This window comes from Mercenaria mercenaria, chromosome 4 (genome assembly GCF_021730395.1).
Source record: "Mercenaria mercenaria strain notata chromosome 4, MADL_Memer_1, whole genome shotgun sequence".
In the NCBI taxonomy this organism is placed as follows: domain Eukaryota; kingdom Metazoa; phylum Mollusca; class Bivalvia; order Venerida; family Veneridae; genus Mercenaria; species Mercenaria mercenaria.
This window is the reverse complement of record NC_069364.1, coordinates 79,307,487-79,325,538: the sequence shown is the minus strand read 5'-3', so window position 1 is coordinate 79,325,538 and position 18,052 is coordinate 79,307,487. Positions and strand designations below refer to the sequence as shown.

General features: G+C 35.2%; 1 protein-coding gene across 2 annotated transcripts in view; it reads left to right on the top strand.

Annotated features, from left to right (window-relative positions):
• The window catches only part of LOC123552257 (E3 ubiquitin-protein ligase SHPRH-like), a 41,272-nt gene that overhangs the window by 18,608 nt on the left and 4,612 nt on the right, over window positions 1–18,052 (top strand). For both annotated transcript variants that reach the window (XM_045341767.2, XM_045341766.2), the window contains exons 13-30: window positions 46–153; window positions 825–890; window positions 1,377–1,459; window positions 1,962–2,088; window positions 2,629–2,805; window positions 3,620–3,727; window positions 4,566–4,702; window positions 5,205–5,378; window positions 6,733–6,801; window positions 7,567–7,691; window positions 8,491–8,561; window positions 9,466–9,609; window positions 9,881–9,982; window positions 14,935–15,006; window positions 15,281–15,466; window positions 16,269–16,361; window positions 16,997–17,083; window positions 17,520–17,698. In XM_045341767.2, the coding sequence (XP_045197702.2) occupies window positions 46–153; window positions 825–890; window positions 1,377–1,459; window positions 1,962–2,088; window positions 2,629–2,805; window positions 3,620–3,727; window positions 4,566–4,702; window positions 5,205–5,378; window positions 6,733–6,801; window positions 7,567–7,691; window positions 8,491–8,561; window positions 9,466–9,609; window positions 9,881–9,982; window positions 14,935–15,006; window positions 15,281–15,466; window positions 16,269–16,361; window positions 16,997–17,083; window positions 17,520–17,698 (2,108 nt within the window). The remainder of the gene's footprint in view (window positions 1–45; window positions 154–824; window positions 891–1,376; window positions 1,460–1,961; window positions 2,089–2,628; window positions 2,806–3,619; window positions 3,728–4,565; window positions 4,703–5,204; window positions 5,379–6,732; window positions 6,802–7,566; window positions 7,692–8,490; window positions 8,562–9,465; window positions 9,610–9,880; window positions 9,983–14,934; window positions 15,007–15,280; window positions 15,467–16,268; window positions 16,362–16,996; window positions 17,084–17,519; window positions 17,699–18,052) is intronic.

The following is an 18,052-nucleotide window of genomic DNA, read 5'->3' as shown; positions in this document are numbered from 1 at the left end:
ATTTAAGAAAAAAGTACTGACAAGGTTTGAAAACTTTATTTTCAGATTAACATTCCAAAGCAGACGGATGAAATTCATTGGCTGACATTTTCACCAGTAGAGGAGCATTTCTACAGGAGGCAGTACAGAGATTGTGTGAGGCTCTCCATGGAGGTAATTTGTTTACTTCATTTAATAAGATTGATAATTTGTTTCTTTGCTCTATCTTATAAACTTGGTGAGTTCTGTTGCATTTTGGTATTTGCCTGCCTGCAGGTTACTTGCCTGTTATCACCTTGTGGAAACATGTTTTTTGTTTTCTCAGAATATAAAACCATCAAGTTTCATTGGTTCTGTCAAGTTGCCCAGAGGGTGCTAGAAAATCTCATTAGGATATTTGTTGCCTGCTTGTCTTGAAACAAAACAAAACTACAACAAAGCTGTGTTTACTCTTGAATTCTGACATTTAACCATCTGCTAAACTTTTTGTGTAGTTTTCACATCAGCCTGTGTTTATATTCCTTTCTGTTGTTTTAAAGTACAGTTGAAAGTCCATTTCTTGAATTCCAAGAGATAGTGCGTTTTACGTTGAGATAACTGAAATTCAGTGTAACATGATATTTTGTGCACATGCATTTGAGATGGGACTTGAAAATTTCTTTGAGATTGCCAGAATGCAGAGATTCATAAGTTCAAGATATCTAGGCTCAACTGTATTTTAATCAACTGCATTTCAGACACATTCATAAAAGAGATTTTTATAAGAGACTTAAAATGGCCCAAAATTGAAAATTTCTGTTGCTTATTTGAACTAAAGGTAATTGTTCTAACTTGTATGTTTACAGAGGTTAAGCAAGTGGACTGATAGTAATATCAGGTTGAGTAGTCTGGACAGACATACTGTTAGTCAGGTAAATATTGAGAACAATTCTCTTATAAATATACAAGTTTTCTTGTGTTAATACCTAATGGAAATTGCCTGCCTTGTAAAAGACTGTTTTAATGGCATAATTCTTTAGCAAACTTTTACATTTTTGCTTTGAAAAAAAAAAGAAAGAAATTCTTCCATTGAAAATTTCTTAAAAAGGTAGTGTAAAATTAGTATTTTCTATAATCTTTTGACAAATGAAATTTTATTTGTTAAATACAAAACTATACTTCTGAGCTGCCTTCGAAATGAACGAAGTCTGCATTCTGCATGGGTTTTACATGTTTAATTCCAGTTTTCACTACTTTTGATACTTTTCAATGTAAGTCGTTGTGTGTGTATAAAGAATTAAAATTTTCACTCACCTGTGAACAAGGAATGGCTTCCTTTAGTCTTACCTTAATGCACCGTTGAGGGAAAAGAAAGAAGGGCTTGTTCAATAAATATTCATATGGATTTTTCTCCTCAGTTATTGTATCCATTACTACGACTGAGACAGGCTTGCTGTCATCCACAGGCTGTTAGAGGGGAATTTCTACCTATTCATAAAAGGTATACATGTATTGATTTGAACTGTTTATCACGTAACTTCACTGTTGATACATACTTTCAGTAAACAAGATCAAGAAAAAAATATTTGGTTAACTTACTGCGTATAACAAAGTTTTGAAAGCTGTTGAGGTAAGCAACACCAAATATCCAATCCTGACATAGCAAACAAATTAACACACGAATGTGGAAGTGTTTTTTTTTGAAAAATATAATGTAGTTCAAAGCTTCTGAAATAACTAGTTGAAGTTGCTTTGCTATGTGTAAATTTACCAGTTTTAAACTTTGGATTTAGATTTTGCAAGTATATTTTGAACATTCATGACTAAATATTATATGAAAATGGCAATGCTCTTAATTTAGGAATCTTGTAGGTTTATTGACATTAAGAATGAAATGAAACACATGTAGTAATACCTGAAAATATATGAAATAATAACCCCTGTGCTGACTCGCAATCACCATATGGAGTATGTGCAAGTATAAATCTGCTGTTTGTTTTCAGTACAATGACAATGGAAGAATTGCTGGAATCTCTGACAAAGAAAGCTAAGCTTGAGGCAGAGGAATCCCACAGGGCTCTGGTAGCTGCCATGAACGGAGAAGCGGGATTACATATCATAAATGAGCAGGTTGGAGATTATTTGTAACATCTACATACATAATAGAACTGGTTTGTTGTTTCCTGATTGTTATTAACCCTTACCCTGCTCAATTTCTATAATGAACTTGTTCATCTTTCAATTTGGACGGAACCATTAACTGTTAAAAGGGGTGCTTACCAAAAAGATACTGACTGAATGGTGAACAGTGCAGACCATGATTCGTGCAGGCTGATCTTGGTCTGCTCTGGTCGCAAAGGCAGAATGGCTTGCTGCCAGCAGGCTAAGTGTAAAAAAATAAAAAGTAGTACTATTTAAAAAGCATCCATGAACACAATTAGCTTATCTGCATTGAACAGTCAAACCTGTATTAAGCAGCTAAGCAAGGGAGTGTTACAGGTGGCTGTTTAAGACTAGTCAAAAATAGATTAAGAAGTTAATTTGGAAGTTAGCTGACTGGCCGTCTTAGGCAAGTGGGTGCTTAATATAGGTGGACCCCAAATGCAGGTTCAAATGTATACAATATTAAAACAATGTTCTATCTCAAATGAACAAACAATACTATTGCAGTTTGTTGAAGCTGTAGAGAAGTACAGGGATGTTCTAAGATCAGTTGAAGAGCACAAAGACACTTTGAAAACAGACAGTCTACAACAGTTACATGCCATGTATAACCTGCACGAGATTCTCATGTCCAAACCAGAGGGAGTGGATCCCACACTCAGAGACCACCAATTGTCTAAACAGGTGTCGTATGAACATTTATATATAATTTATTGTTAAAGAGATAGAAATTCTGAGACTCATTGATTTCAATTTATTCCCATGTAGTATTTTAATTGGTTTACTTGTCCAGAGGTCATTTACCAGCAAATCAAAAGCTTGTAACATTTTTAGCTCGACTATTCGAAGAATAGGGGAGCTATCCTACTGGCCCCAGCGTCGGCATTAGCGTGAGCGTCACACAAATGTTAAAGTTTGCGTACCACCCCAAATATTTTCAAAGTCCATTGGGATATTGCTTTCATATTTTGCATACTTGTTTACCATCATGACCCCAGTCTGTAAAAAGGAGGAGGCAACTCTATCAAGCATTTTGACTGAATTATGGCCCCTTTTCGACTTAGAATATGCTTATTGTAATGTTAAAGTTTTATTCATAGCTTATATTATACTATCAAGCACTGAGAATAGTCGAGCGCGCTGTCAACTGACAGCTCTTGTTAAAATACATATTTCAGTCATGTTCTGAAACAGTATTAAAATATTTGGATAGCCTTCTGATATTGTTGTCAGAGGAGTAAATAGAACTTTGATTTATCTTGGTTCCTGGTCTGTAGGACACACTAAATTCCAGATTAATGAATTTTATCTCTTAACACGAATAATGAGTAACGTCATTTACTTACAGTCAACTACAGATTAATGAGTTACATCATTCAATTACTGGTCAGTGAATGAAGTCACTAAAATTCAGGTAAATGAATGACATCACAAAATTACGGATCAATTAATTGCATCATTTAATTACAGTTTAGTGAATCATATCTCTCAATTTCAGATAGATGAATTACGTGATAAATATATGGCAAAAGCTGTGGCATATGCGAAAAGCACAGAGGAGGCACTGGTTCCATTGCAGCTCGATGTTAAACAACTTCAAAGAGAGGTTTGTAAAGTTTGTATTCATTCATTTAATGTGTGCTTATGCTTGTTATGTCTCCCACCACACAGTGGTGTGGGAGGCATATTGATTTACTCCAGTCTGTGTGTGTGTCTGTCTGTCTGTGTGTCTGCCTGTCACAAATCTTGTCTGCACTCTTAAGTCGAACATTTCTCATCTGATCTTCACCAAACTTAAACAAAATGTGTTCGCCAATAAGTCCTCGGCCGAATTCGATAACTAGCCAAATTGGCCCAGGCACTTCGGAATTATGAGCCTTGAAACTTGTTTTTGATAATCAAAGCACTGAAAGTCTGATAAGGCAGTTGAGGTCTTGGTGCATGGTTGACTCATATACTACTATTCAGATGATTAGGCAAGTGTGTAAGACATGCGCTTTTCTCAAAGCAGCTCTAGTTTTTTTTATACTTTCATAAAAAATCTTGAAGCACTAATTTAGTTTCTGTTGAGTTTATTCCAGATTACAAAAATATAGAAATGATGTTTGATACCTTTCTTGAACTCCAATATCTGATTGCTTGTTTTTGAGCATGATTTTGAATTTGTAAGGTTATGATAAGGTTGCATTCTCAGATAGCTGTCTAGTCTTAATTTTATGATGTTGAAACATGGTGTCTCTGAGGCAGCTTTAAAGGTATAAAAATCCTGCTTTATCTTTCTGTTTTGAACTATATAGTGAGATCTTAATTTCATATATGCATGGTTTGTCTAGTTCTATAGTTAGAAATCTGAAATACGAAGCATCTGGTGCAGAATATATCTTAACATGTTTATAAATTGTTGTAGATTGTTCTGGCACTTACCTTTTTCATGCATTTTCTAGTTCAAGGATTCTAGTGAATGGTGGTTAGAGGTGATACAATGGGCTATAGACCGTGACCTTGATGATAATCTCGTTCTCAAGGTCAGGGATGACCTGCTTGATAACAGAAACCCACAAATCAATACTCTAGTCAGAAGGTAAGATTAAAGTCGGAAATGAACAATTTTGACTTTAGTTTGGTAGGTTTGATAATATTGGGCATTTGTATGACTTCCTAGGTTCATAATTAATGACAGCCGTGAATATGAACAGGTGTTTTGCACCAAAAGAATATAATGAGATGCAATCATCAGCTTTCTCTATAGATAGTGAAATTTTGTCACAGAAAGTATCCTGTTCTTACAACAGTGAAACTCCATACCCTCGAGCAAAAATGGTTTGAGCACCTAGGCTCACTTGAGAAATTCCTGTGATACCTGCAATGTTTTCTTATGTTCTCTAGTGTTTGCATCATTTGAAATCCAAGAAGACTCAAAAAAATTATTTTCATTCCCTTGCAGCCTAGAGTGACCAGAGTTTTGCAGTAGTTATTTACAATATTATTTGTATTGGAATCACATTAAAGAAAATTTGTATATTACAAAATAAATTTTTAGGGATATAGTGCCTGACAATAAAATGTGCATTCTTTGCCTATAGTTGTCGTTCAGCGGCTGGACTGGAATATGCTGTAAATAGCCAACTATCTGGAATGGAGGCTGCCTATAAGGCAGTACAGAAAGCAATGAAAGGATTAGAGGGTAAACCCTCACAGGACCTTATCAACAAGACAGTGGAATGTTGCTTAAGACCTGTTGATGAAATACTGAAAATGTAAGAATTTGAATGTTCAATTAAGTTTAATGTTTATATTTTAACAGCTGGTTTTCTATAAAAACACAGGGCATATTATAATAATAATTTAATGTTATAAAATTAAGCTGTATTTGGGAAAAGGAAGATTTCACTAGTGATGAATGATTACCTGCAGACAAGGGCACATCACTTCAGGGACGTTCTGAATGCTCTTGAAGGGGTGTGCCCTTACGTGTGGGTTAGGATGTAGGGTAAGGGTACTTACCTGTAACCTTGACCTTAGAGATACAGCCTTGACTGTTGCTCTCAATGCAATTTTTCATCATGCTTAACATTTGTGAAATTTTTGCTTGTATCCCTTGAAACAGTTAAAGCTGAGACATGAAGTGTTTCAGAAGGATGTATGAACTAACTATCATACAGGGTGAATACTTTTTATTTCATTTGAGGCCAAAAATAAAGTGTAGTACTTGAGGTAGTAACAGAAAAAATTAGAACTGTCACAGACTTATACCCCCACCATAACGTCTTGTCACAGAATGGCAACCATAAGAAATTTTAAAAATACTTAGAATAATATAAAACGTAAAAAAAAAGAAACTTATTACTTAAAGAAAATTTTTTACTCGTCTTTGGAGTACTTCATCTTGGGCTTCCGCGGCACATATAAGTAATACTAGTATATGTGCCCAGGATCAGGGATGAGGTAAATATAAAATCTCTAATATTAGAGATACACTAAAAATGAATACAAAAAAGTGTCTTGTTGACACATGTTACCGCAGAAAAATGTCTTTATTTTTTACATAGGACTTATGATAAAAAAGTTAGAAAAATACCTAAAATATTGAAAATCTAAAAATAGAATTTCTAAAAATAGACTTATTCTTGGAATTTAAGGGGAAGTAACTCAGTACAAAAGTTAAAAAAAAGATTACTTCCCTTTAACCTTAAATTCTAAGTAAAAGGGGGCATAATTCATGAAAAATTGGTGTCAGAGTTATGCATCTTGTGTCTCATGATGTGGGTGATGAGGTTGAACATCTGTTTTAAGTTTGAATCAGATCTATTTAGTTATAACTGAGATAATAGATTTCGCGACTGGACGCGACACGACAGGGACGCGACGGGACGCAATGGGACAAAACTGCCTCCTATATAGCCCCCCCTCCTCCAAACATGTTTGAGGGGGGTATAAAAAACAGTACTAAGATGTTTTTAGTGATATAATGTGGAAAACTTACACATTTTGCTGTAATGTGTTCATCTCCAAAAAATAACTTTTTATATCGGAGCCTTTTTAAAGAACTATATTTTGATCAGTGTAAAATCAATGCCTAAAGTTAAATACATATTATTTTTTGTATTTCAGTTGTCCATTCTGTCAGTCAGAGGAAATATTTGAGACTTATGAAGCAAAACTTTTCTCCTTTGTTGAAAAGTAAGTATATGGGATGTATTTTTAGCTTGACTTTTCGAAGAAAAAATAGAGCTATTGCACTCGCCCCGGTGTCGGCATGGCCATTGGCTTAAGTTTTTTATTAAGTCAAATACGTCTGTTACTATCAAAGATATTGACTTAAAATGGTTATTTACTATCAAAGTCTACACCAGGAGAAACAGCTCTTGTTTGTCAGGAAATTGTCATAAAACCTGCTTATAATTGGGGAATGCAGAAAGCTCTGTTGCTTGATTGTTGTGTGAAAAAGTTTAGATAGTGAAATAATGACAGGCCCCTATGGTTAGGATCACCAATATGAACCACTTGCATTATTGATGTAGAATTATTTCATATGAGGAAGCTCATAGCTTACACAGGGAAGGCTGTTGGATTTTTACAGGTACCCAGCCATGCTTCAGTGCTCAAATGAGCACTTGGTGTCTTCTCTTCTTAAGCTGGAATGTTACCATATGACCATAATTATTTAATGATATATATTTAAATAAATTTTGGGTTTCAGTGGTATAATGTGGTCACTGGTTCAAAATTCAGATGTTCCACATCTTTCATGAAAGTACATCAAAATTCAGATGTTCCACATCTTTCATGTAAGTGCATTTGTACCATATCACCCAGTGGTATAAACATCGGCACTGTCCGTCTGGTTTTCTGTTCTAAGAAAATGAAAGCAAAGGAACTTTAGTCCGAGATCAGAAGATAAGGTCAGCTGTTTATAATTATTTCTGTATTGAATCTACATTACAGAGGTATAGACAGTCACTTAGATCACCTTGGTTATCAGGTGAACACAAAGCGGCAGGGTACCTGGGCTGATAGTGAGGCAGAAAAAGCTCTGAAAAGTATATTATCCTTTGCTAAGCATTACAGGGGTAAGTATTGTAACAGATTTATTCAAGCATTGATGTCGATCTGTGCATTCCAAAGGCCATTCCTTTGTAAAATTTATATACAGTGACTGTGTTAATTCTTCATGATTTGCCCTGATCACAAATGAGAATCTTTTGTGAATAATTAATGTGAAATCATTTAATTGTTTTGACAAAATTTTGTGGCTTAGGCTAAAATGACTATTTCAAGGTGATTTGATTTCATGGAGAGTGAGTGAATGTGAATTCAGTATGTTTGTTAGGATTAAATTTTCATGGATTGATGCAGTTATGAAATTCACGAAATTAAGGTCCCCATGAAAATAATTGATTTTATAGACGTGCTGTTTTAGATGTGAGTTTTTGCTTATCCCTTAGCCTGTTGGCAGCGAGTGTTTCTGCCTTTGTAACCAGTGCAGACCAAGACCAGCCTGCACATCCGTGCAGTCTAATCATGGTCTGCACTGTTCACCATTCAGTCAGTATCTTTTTGGTAAGCACCCCTTTTAACAGTTAATGGTACTGTCCAAATTGAAAGATGGACAAGTTCATTTTAGAAATTTAGCAGGGTAAAGGTTAACATGTTTCTATTTTACTGGATACTGCTTGTGGGTGTGACTAGATGTTTGAATGTGAGCCATGTTGGACAGTGGAGAAATTTAGTAAATTGTTACACTACTAGGTGTCTTACAATGCATTTCATGCCACAGATAAATATGTGAACAGTAGATTCATTTCATTCTCTGTGTAAAAAAAGTCATCACCGTTCATTAATTTATTGCAGTGTATCTTTACCTTTCAGTATCAGATGAGTTGATAGAGAATGGAACAACCCATATCAAACTGCTTGAAGCACTGAAGAAAGAATTCAAGGTAAAAGGCAAAAAACAACCCTGATCTACAAAATCACTTATATCAGCTATTTAAAACCTATGCAGTGAAGAATTTTAAGTCACTAATTTAGACTTGCTCTTGAACATTTATAGTAAATATTATGCTGTATATTTGTTTTTTTATGCTCATAATTGTGGGCATAATAAAATCGCACTGTCCATCCATGTGTGTGTGTCAGTGTTTGCGTGCGTCTGTGTAAATTATTGTCCGGGCTGTAACTCTGCCATCCGTTTAGGGATTTTGAAATAAATTGGCATAAATGTTCACCATAATGATACGACATGTCATGTGCAAGACCCAGACCCCTAGCTCTAAGGTCAAGGTAACACTTAGAGGTCAAAGGGTAACAGGGTCTGTTTCGTGTCCGGTCCATAACTCTGTTTTTTTGTTATCTCATATTCTTTTTAAATTCAAAATGATAGTGTTCAAGAAAGTTCCAAACATCCAGCTTTTGAAATTTACAAACACTTTGAAAAGAAAAAGAAAATCACCAACAAAAACAACTTCCTGAAATGTAAGTGCAAGGAAATGGAGTAAAATGTTAACTGGTTGTAGAGGCAGGTTGTCAGGGCTGAGTGCTTAAGTTTGCTGACTCCTGTAGGTTTGAGAACTTTGTTTTGGGTGTAGAATTCTGTCATAAGAGGAAGCTATCCATCTGGCTTCAGGAAGGTTAATGGTTCAGATGAGTGCCTTTAGTCTTCCTACACTGTCAGGTGCTGGAAAGTTGCCATTTGACCTATAACTGTGTTGCTGTGATGATAAACCAATCAACACAAAAAAACCCAGATCCTTCATGCAAATGAGCCCAAATAATATTTCTTCAGATTTCAGTGAGAAATTCCATGTAAGCAGTTTACATTTATACTAATTTTAACAATTATAGAAACTGAGAGCACACTGGGCAGGTATCAAAGAGCATGTAGCAAGCTTTGATGAGTTGGACATGTCTACAACAAGGCTTAGACTCCGCCTTCCTGATGAACCTGTCCCAGAAACACCACAGCTAAATATCCTGGAAAAAACTGAGGTAAATATATGAGAGTCAGAATTATATTTCAGAATGTAGTAAAAGAAAAGTATTGGCAAAGGTGCAGAAATATGGATAGTGTAAAGCTATTATTTTGCCGTTGATATTTTCCATTTTTATTTTATAATGGATATTTATAAATGACTTAGGAAAACTTTAGCTACAAAAACATCTTTTTTACCTCAGAATGTGTTAGTTTAATTGTAATGACCACAGAAATTATCTTAGAGTGTAACATGTTCACTTCTTAAAGAATTATTATGTATTTTAGCTGTCACAACACAAGCTTAAGCTGGCATCTGACAGAATTGTTGCCCAGGGAGAGTTGAGAAAAAAGCAGGGGCAGTTACTCTATCTGACTAACCTTGCTAAGGTAAATTCTTAACATTTTATTTGCAAGTACTTTGTTGATCATTGATGGGAATAATTTGTGTTAATTTTGAAGTATTTTCAGTCCACAAAATTAAGTCAAAATTAATGAATAAAATTAAAGTGAAACAGAATAACTGGAGCAGCAATAACATGAGTACCCTGGAGACATTGCCAACACTGGAACATTTGAGGATCCTGCAAAACGTGAGATCCCTGAAGCACTTTAATACCCTGGGGAACTTGAGTGCCCTGGAGATCTTGAGTGCCCATGAGAACTTTAGTTCCCTGGAGAATTTTGGAACCCTGTAGAACTTGAGGATCCTGGAGAACCCTGAAGAAATCGAGAACCCTGGAGAACCAGAGTATAGAGGTTCATTTGGTCCCCACAATTTTCATAATATTTTGTATGTTGAAATGCTCTTGACTGCTTAAGCATTACCATAATCGGCCAATTATTGGTCAAACTTGTGTATAGGATGTAGTGAAAAAATAGCAGAGTTCTGGAAAAATGCCTATACCCACTTATCACTTATCCGAATTTATGTTTGTCCGAAATTTGCTATAGTTTCTACAAACACTCCGGTTTTTGCTAAATCTTTCTCAATATTTTTGCATGTTGTGCAAGTATTTAAATTGAAAAGCATAAACTCTGTGTAAGCACTAAACTGCCGCATCCTCTGATCACCCCAGTGAAAATGAAAGTACACTTTGGCATGTGGCAGTAAAATGACGTAATTTTAAGACTGGTTTGCAAATTGTTTTGAACATTACGGATCAGCGACTATGATCATATTGGATCAGTCTAAAATGTCGCATGCACATGTTTACAATTGCCTCCGGGTATGATTAAACAGTTAATTGTTTGCAGATTGTGACAGTAGGTGTAAGACAAGTAATGCCTCGGGCGTGAATTTTTCGATGAACAAGTGGATTATAGACAACTATCAAAATTATGTTTGAAGGCTAGATAATTGATTTCCAGGCTACCTGATTTGGAGTTTTAAGTATTTTAATGCAAAATGTGTGAAAACACACCGGGAAAGTTTTACACAGGTCTTGTTAAAAATTTAATGATCAGTTACAGAAATGCATTGTAAAATATATTTTAATGAGCATTTATTAGTCCCCTACTGGTTGAAAACCAGTTTCGGGGACTATAGGAATGCACTTTTCCGTCATTCCGTCCGTCCGTCTGTCCGTCCGTCCGCAATTTGTGTCCATAACTCTGTCATCCATGAAGGGATTTTAATATTACTTGGCACAAATGTTCCCCATGATGAGACGACGTGTCATGCGCAAAACCCGGACCCCTAGCTCAAAGGTCAAGGTCACAATTGGAGGTCAAAGGTCAACAGGGCTTTTTTCCTGTCCGATCCACAACTCTCCCATCCTTGAAGGGATTTTAGTATTACTTGGCACAAATGTTCCCCATGATGAGATGATGTGTCATGCGCAAAGTCCGGACCCCTAGCTCAAAGGTCAAGGTCACAATTGGAGCTCAAAGGTCAACAGGGCTTTTTTCCTGTCCAGTCCATAACTCTCCCATCCATGAAGAGATTTTAATATTACTTGGCACAAATGTTCCCCATGAGGAGACGACGTGTCGTGCGCAAAACCTGGACCCCTAGCTTAAAGGTCAAGGTCACAATTGGAGGTCAAAGGTCAACAAGGCTTTTTTCCTGTCCGGTCCATAACTCTCCCATCTATGAAGGGATTTTAATATTACTTGGCACAAATGTACCTCATAATAAGACGATGTATCTTGCACAACTTTCAGACCCCTAGCTCAAAGGTCAAGGTCACACTTAGCAGTCAGATGTTAACATAGCATGAACAGGGTCTGTTTCGTGTCCGGTCCATAACTCTGACATTCATTAAGGGATTTTAATATCACTTAGCACAAGTGTTCCCCATGATGAGACGACGTGTCATGCGCAAATCCCAGACCCCTAGCTCAAAGGTCAAGGTCACAATTGGGGGTCAAAGGTCAACAGAGTTTTTTTCCTGTCCCATCCATAACTCTGCCATCCATGAAGGGATTTTAATATTACTTGGCACAAATGTTTCCCATGATGAGACGATGTGTCATGCACAACACCCAGTACCCTAGCTTAAAGGTCAAGGTCACACTTTGAGATCAAAGGTCAAGAGGATTTTTTTCCTGTCCGGTCTATAACTTTGTCATGTAAAGCAGGATTTAGTTATCAGTTGGCACAAATATTCCCCTGGATGAGACAACATGTCATGCGCAAGAACCAGGTCCCTAGGTCTAAGGTCAAGGTCATATTTAGAGGTCAGAGGTCAAATTCAAGAATGACTTTGTACGGAACATTTCTTCTTCATGCATGGAGGGATTTTGATGTAACTTGGACCAAATGTTCACCACCATGAGGCACCCTTGTTTTTCGAATTACGTCCCTTTGTTTTTACTATAAATAGATTTTATTGTAACTTTTTTATTTCTGGTGGTAGAGAAAAATCGAAACCACTTTTCTGTGGTACAGCATGCATGTTACATCCAATTTTTAGCTCGACTATTCGAAGAATAGTCTAGCTATTCTACTCACCCTGGCGTTGGCGTCGGCGTCACACCTTGGTTAAGTTTTTGCATGCAAGTACATACAGCTATCATTTAAAGGCATATAGCTTTGAAACTTATTTATTCTTTTTCTAGGTCAATTACCAACCTCACTGGGTCAAGTTCCATAACTCTAACATGTATTTTGAGCAAATTATGCCCCCTTTTGGACTTAGAAAATTCTGGTTAAAGTTTTACATGCAAGTTACTATCTCCAAAACTAATGCAGATATTGAATTGAAACTTCACATGTATCTTCGGGGTTATAAAACTAGTTGATAGCACCAAGTCCCATAACTCTGACCTTCATTTTGGCCAAATTATGCCCCCTTTTGGACTTAGAAAATTCTGGTTAAAGTTTTGCGTGCAAGTACATACAGCTATTACTAAAAGGCATATAGATTTGAAACTTATTTTTTCTTTTTCTAGATCAATTACCTACTTCACTGGGTCAAGTCCCATAACTCTGACATGTATTTTGGCCAAATTATGCCCCCTTTTGGACTAAGAAAATCCTGGTTAAAGTTTTGCGTGCAAGTACATACAGCTATTACTAAAAGGCATATAGATTTGAAACTTATTTTTTCTTTTTCTAGATCAATTACCTACCTTACTGGGTCAAGTCCCATAACTCTGACATGTATTTTGGGCAAATTATGCCCCCTTTTGGACTAAGAAAATCCTGGTTAAAGTTTTACATGCAAATAACTATCTCCAAAACTACTACAGATATTAAATTGAAACTTCACATGTGTCTTCGGGGTTATAAAACTAGTTGATAGCACCAAGTCCCATAACTCTGACAAGTATTTTGGGCAAATTATGCACCTTTTGAACTTAGAAAATCCTGGTTAAAGTTTTGCGTGCAAGTACATACAGCTATTACCAAAAGGCATATAGCTTTTAAACTTATTTATTCTTTTTCTAGGTCAATTACCAACCTCACTGGGTCAATTTTCATAACTCTTAACATGTATTTTGAGCAAATTATGCCCCCTTTTGGACTAAGAAAATTCTTGTTCAAGTTTTACATGCAAGTTACTGTCCCCAAAACTAATGCAGATATTGAATTGAAACTTAACATGTTTCTTCGGGGTTATAAAACTAGTTGATAACATCAAGTCCCATAACTCTGATATGTATTTTGGTCAAATTATGTCCCCTTTCGAACTTAAAACTCTTTTGATATTTTAATATTTTGGGTAATAATTTCCTGCTTCTGTGACAATATTTCAAATAGTCGAGCTTGGCTGTCTTACGGACAGCTCTTGTTAGGTGTATTTTGACCTATCTCTACCTGGTAAAGAGTTTCTTGTGGACTTATATTATGTAGATTTTTTTTTTTTTTTTTTTTTTTTTTAAAGATTAATTTCCCTTTGTTGTTACTATAAATAACTTACATGATAACATTTTTATAATCAGCCAAAAAAATTCAATATGAAAACAGCTGTGGGTTTTTATATTTTAATCCAAGTGTGTTGTTATAACATATTGTATATGTAGTACAATATTGTTTACACATCATTGACAGATATCAGTTCATTATGTTATACTGCAGTAGAGAAAATTAGGTGCCTTCCAGTAGGGGACTTTGTTTTGCATGGCAATACTTCATTCACTTGTTTATCTTAAGATTTTACGTGAGCTCTTAATTTTACATTTTATACAAAAGTAATTTAAGAGGCCGGGTCCCGATACCGGGTATACCCGAGTCATTGGTATTTACTCCCCTTGAATTCTCTTCAATATAAAGGTACGTGTTGTAAACAAAGATCGATTTTCTTAATTTTTGAGTCAGGGGAAATGTTTGGTCTTTTTCTATCCCCATATATAGGACGCATCGGTCCTTCGAGACCAGAATCTCGGTAAAAAATGTGCGTCTTATATTCGTAGGATGACGGTAGTAACTCAGTTGCTGAAGCTCACTACCTGGTCCATGTGAATTTTTATGGTAGCAAATTTTAGCATTCCTGTTGAATAAAATTACAACAACAATTTTCTGCACACAACTTAATATGTGATATGAAACACCTAGAACGGACATGGTTAAAAAATTGCTACTTAATTGCTTTTCTTTGTGGATTAATTCTGCAGCTTCTCAGATTGTTATCAATTTGAAAGGATATTATCTAGGAATATTTACATTTTTCCAGTAATTAATGTTTTAAATGAAAAAAATAATAAACATATCATTTCAGTTATAACAATATTTGAAAAAATTCTAATAACTTTACACATTTGTACTGTTCACAAGTTGTTGATGTTACTGTAAGAATAAGATAAAGGTAAGCAATTGAAAATCTACTGTTTAATTTTTGGACTAAATAAGAAATTATTTTTTTTGTATATCTTTGTGTGATATTTACTTATTTTAGAACCAGACCAATAACAAAGATGGGACCAATCCGGAGCCATGTCCTATCTGTCAGCAGGAGTTGGGAAAAGAGGTATTACTAGGTGTTACAGTATTCCTTATGTCTCGAGAATATTTATCTTTTATCAATTAAGGAGTAAAGTTGTGTTATATAGAACAGATGTTAATAATTTAAACCTTTTGAAGTTTTCTATTTTTGCTGTGGAAAATATGTTGAATTTTTTGAAATAAAGACCGAAGTTTTGTGTTTTTAATATAGAACAAATGTTGATAAATATTTTCTGAATTAGGGTCTGAAGTTTTCTATACTCAGTGTGGATAAAGATTGCCAAATATTTTACTTTCAGTGGAGTGTAATGCAGTGTGGTCACTGTTACTGTATTGAGTGTATACGTATCCTTGTGGAACGAGCCAGTTTTGGTCGGCGAAACTTCTCAGTTAAATGTGCAGTATGTCGACAGAGTACACACCAAGGTGAAATATCCTATGTGATGACTTCTCGTGAGCTTCAACCAGATGATGTTGGCGTGAAGGTATGACAAATATTGACCTGATATCACAAAAAAAAATTTAATTGGAGAGGTTTTGTCCGGTTTAAAAAAATTCATTTCTTTTATCTTTATTTGTTCATATGTGTGTGTATACTTGCACAAACAAAGATAACCTACATGGTTTATTTTTTACCAGAGATGTTCTTCATTAAATAGGTAACCTTTTGTATAGTATATGCTAATTATTTTCACAGCAATACAAAATGTATTTCCTAGGCATTAGAAATAAAACAGTAGTTTAAGGCTGCAATGAAATTCTTGTTCTAGCTTTGTATAGATTATCATGTATTAAAGATTACAAACAATTCACCTGTAATTTGCAGCATTTGAAGTTTTATGACTAAATTTATATCATGAAAATGTAAGATAAGAATGTTGTAGATTTGGTAAAATTTGAAGTGGTTTCATTTTCTGTAATGTTCATGAACATAGTGATTCAAAAATTCAAACGGTCCTGATTATTAAGCAGAATTAGGTCTTAAAGTATATTCAGTAGCTACCAATCAGTGGTTAATTGCTTGATTTCCCATGGTTCATCATTCAGATGCTTGAATATTTAAACACTCAGGCTAACGTGGTTCAATTCCTTTGCATCTGAACTGTGGTCAGTCAGATGATAAACAATGGGAAGGCATTGATTATTTGATAAACAATGTGTATATGACTGTTTATAAAATTTAGAATGAAAAATGACGAGAAAATTACCTGAATCTACAGGTCAGCTCTGTAAATTTTATGTTTATAGATATGTAGACTGTAGGTGGGATATGTTTTTATTTACCAGGGCAGTCATTCTACTAAAGTTGAAGCTATTGTAAGATGTTTGTTGCAAATCCAGCGAGAAAATCCCAAATCAAAATCATTGGTCTTCTCAACGGTAAGTTAAGGAAATCCTAGATACAGTCGTTAAACTGGGAGCTACATTTAGTTATGAATCAAGAAAATGGTTACTATGGATAGTTAAATCAATATTGGGGGATTTTTTTTCAGCCATAAATGTTTGAAGGTAGCAGACATATGTTTAAGATGTCATGTCAGATTACAGTTATGAATTTGACCCTTATACCTGGGTTTATGTAATATTATCAGAACATGTTTTTAAGCTGTTTGTAAAGTAATATTAGCAGTACAAATTGTCACCCATAAGATTTTGTCTGTTTAGCTCAGTATGGAGAGTGCAGGTCTATATATCACAGTGTTTGGAGTTTAATCCCTGGGTGAGGCATATACTTTCCATAACTATGTGATAAAAGGCATTGTTTCTGAAGTCATTTCTTCCACCACCTCTGCTATGCTTGGATAAGTTGGCAGTTACTTGTGAAGAACAGGTTTGTACTGGTACAGAATGCAGGAACTGTGGTTAAGTTAACTGCCCGTCATTACATAACTGATACGTTGGGGGAAAACAGCACTTATCCAAAAATAAATAAAGTCTTGTATGCTTAACTTATCTTTATTACTCCACACTAAAATGAGGTACTAAAACTTGCCTTAATTCTATTTTCGTTGCAGTGGACTGATGTGCTGAGTGTAATAGCAACAGCTTTGGAGGAAAATGACATCAAATACAAGGCCCTGTACTCTGCTGGCAAATTTCAGGTATCAAAAGCTTATTAAACTGTTTTGCTTGGTATGCATATCAGGTCAGGCAAATTAAAATGATTTTTAAGAATGGAGCACACTGGGACTTCGGTATTTTATATTTGCAGATATTTTTTAAGTCCTTCTCAGAGGTCAGGCTTAAGTTTCGTGCTCGTACATGTTTATGCATTATTGATAACGATAAGATCTAGGACATTGAATAATTTTAGTATTCCACTACTATTTGTATAAAAAGTTTTCATTTGCTTAAGCTAATTCAGATGTCTAGTATTTTTGTTGGGATTTACGCTAATAAGGCATAATGCTTTTGGATAAAAATTCGTTTTCTGTATTAAAATATAATTAAAAAAACACATTAATTAATGATGAAGCAGACCACTTCATAAGATTATACTTTGATCTTATGGGGATAAGATCTTGGTTTGGTTTTCAGGAAAATCTGGCTTCATTCAGGCAAGAGGAAGATGTTACCACATTGTTGTTACCAGTGCACTCAGGTGCCAATGGTTTGAATCTCATAGAAGCCACCAATGTGTTACTGGTTGAGCCAATACTGAACCCAGCACAGGAACTTCAGGCTATTGGCAGGGTGCATCGTATAGGACAAACAAAGTAAGTCTTAATTATACCCAGTGTTTGTCCTGTTGACATGACTAGATATATTTTAGCAGGAAGGTAGGGCCTGTTTGGTTGAGTGGTTAAGGTTGGTGACTTTCATCATTGCTCATAATATGTTGTATGTAAAGCACCTTTGAACTCCTGAAAATGGTACTATATAAATCTGGTATGATAAGAGTACTGTAGTTTTGAAGCCAACTTGTATTTTAGAATTCTTTTGCTTGTGGAAGGTATCCAGCTGGCTTACAGAAGGCATGGGTTATACACTGGGTGTGCTTTAAATGTAATAATGCCCAAAGTGGCACCTATGATCTTAAAAATTGAAAAACCTGTAAATGACTTTTCATG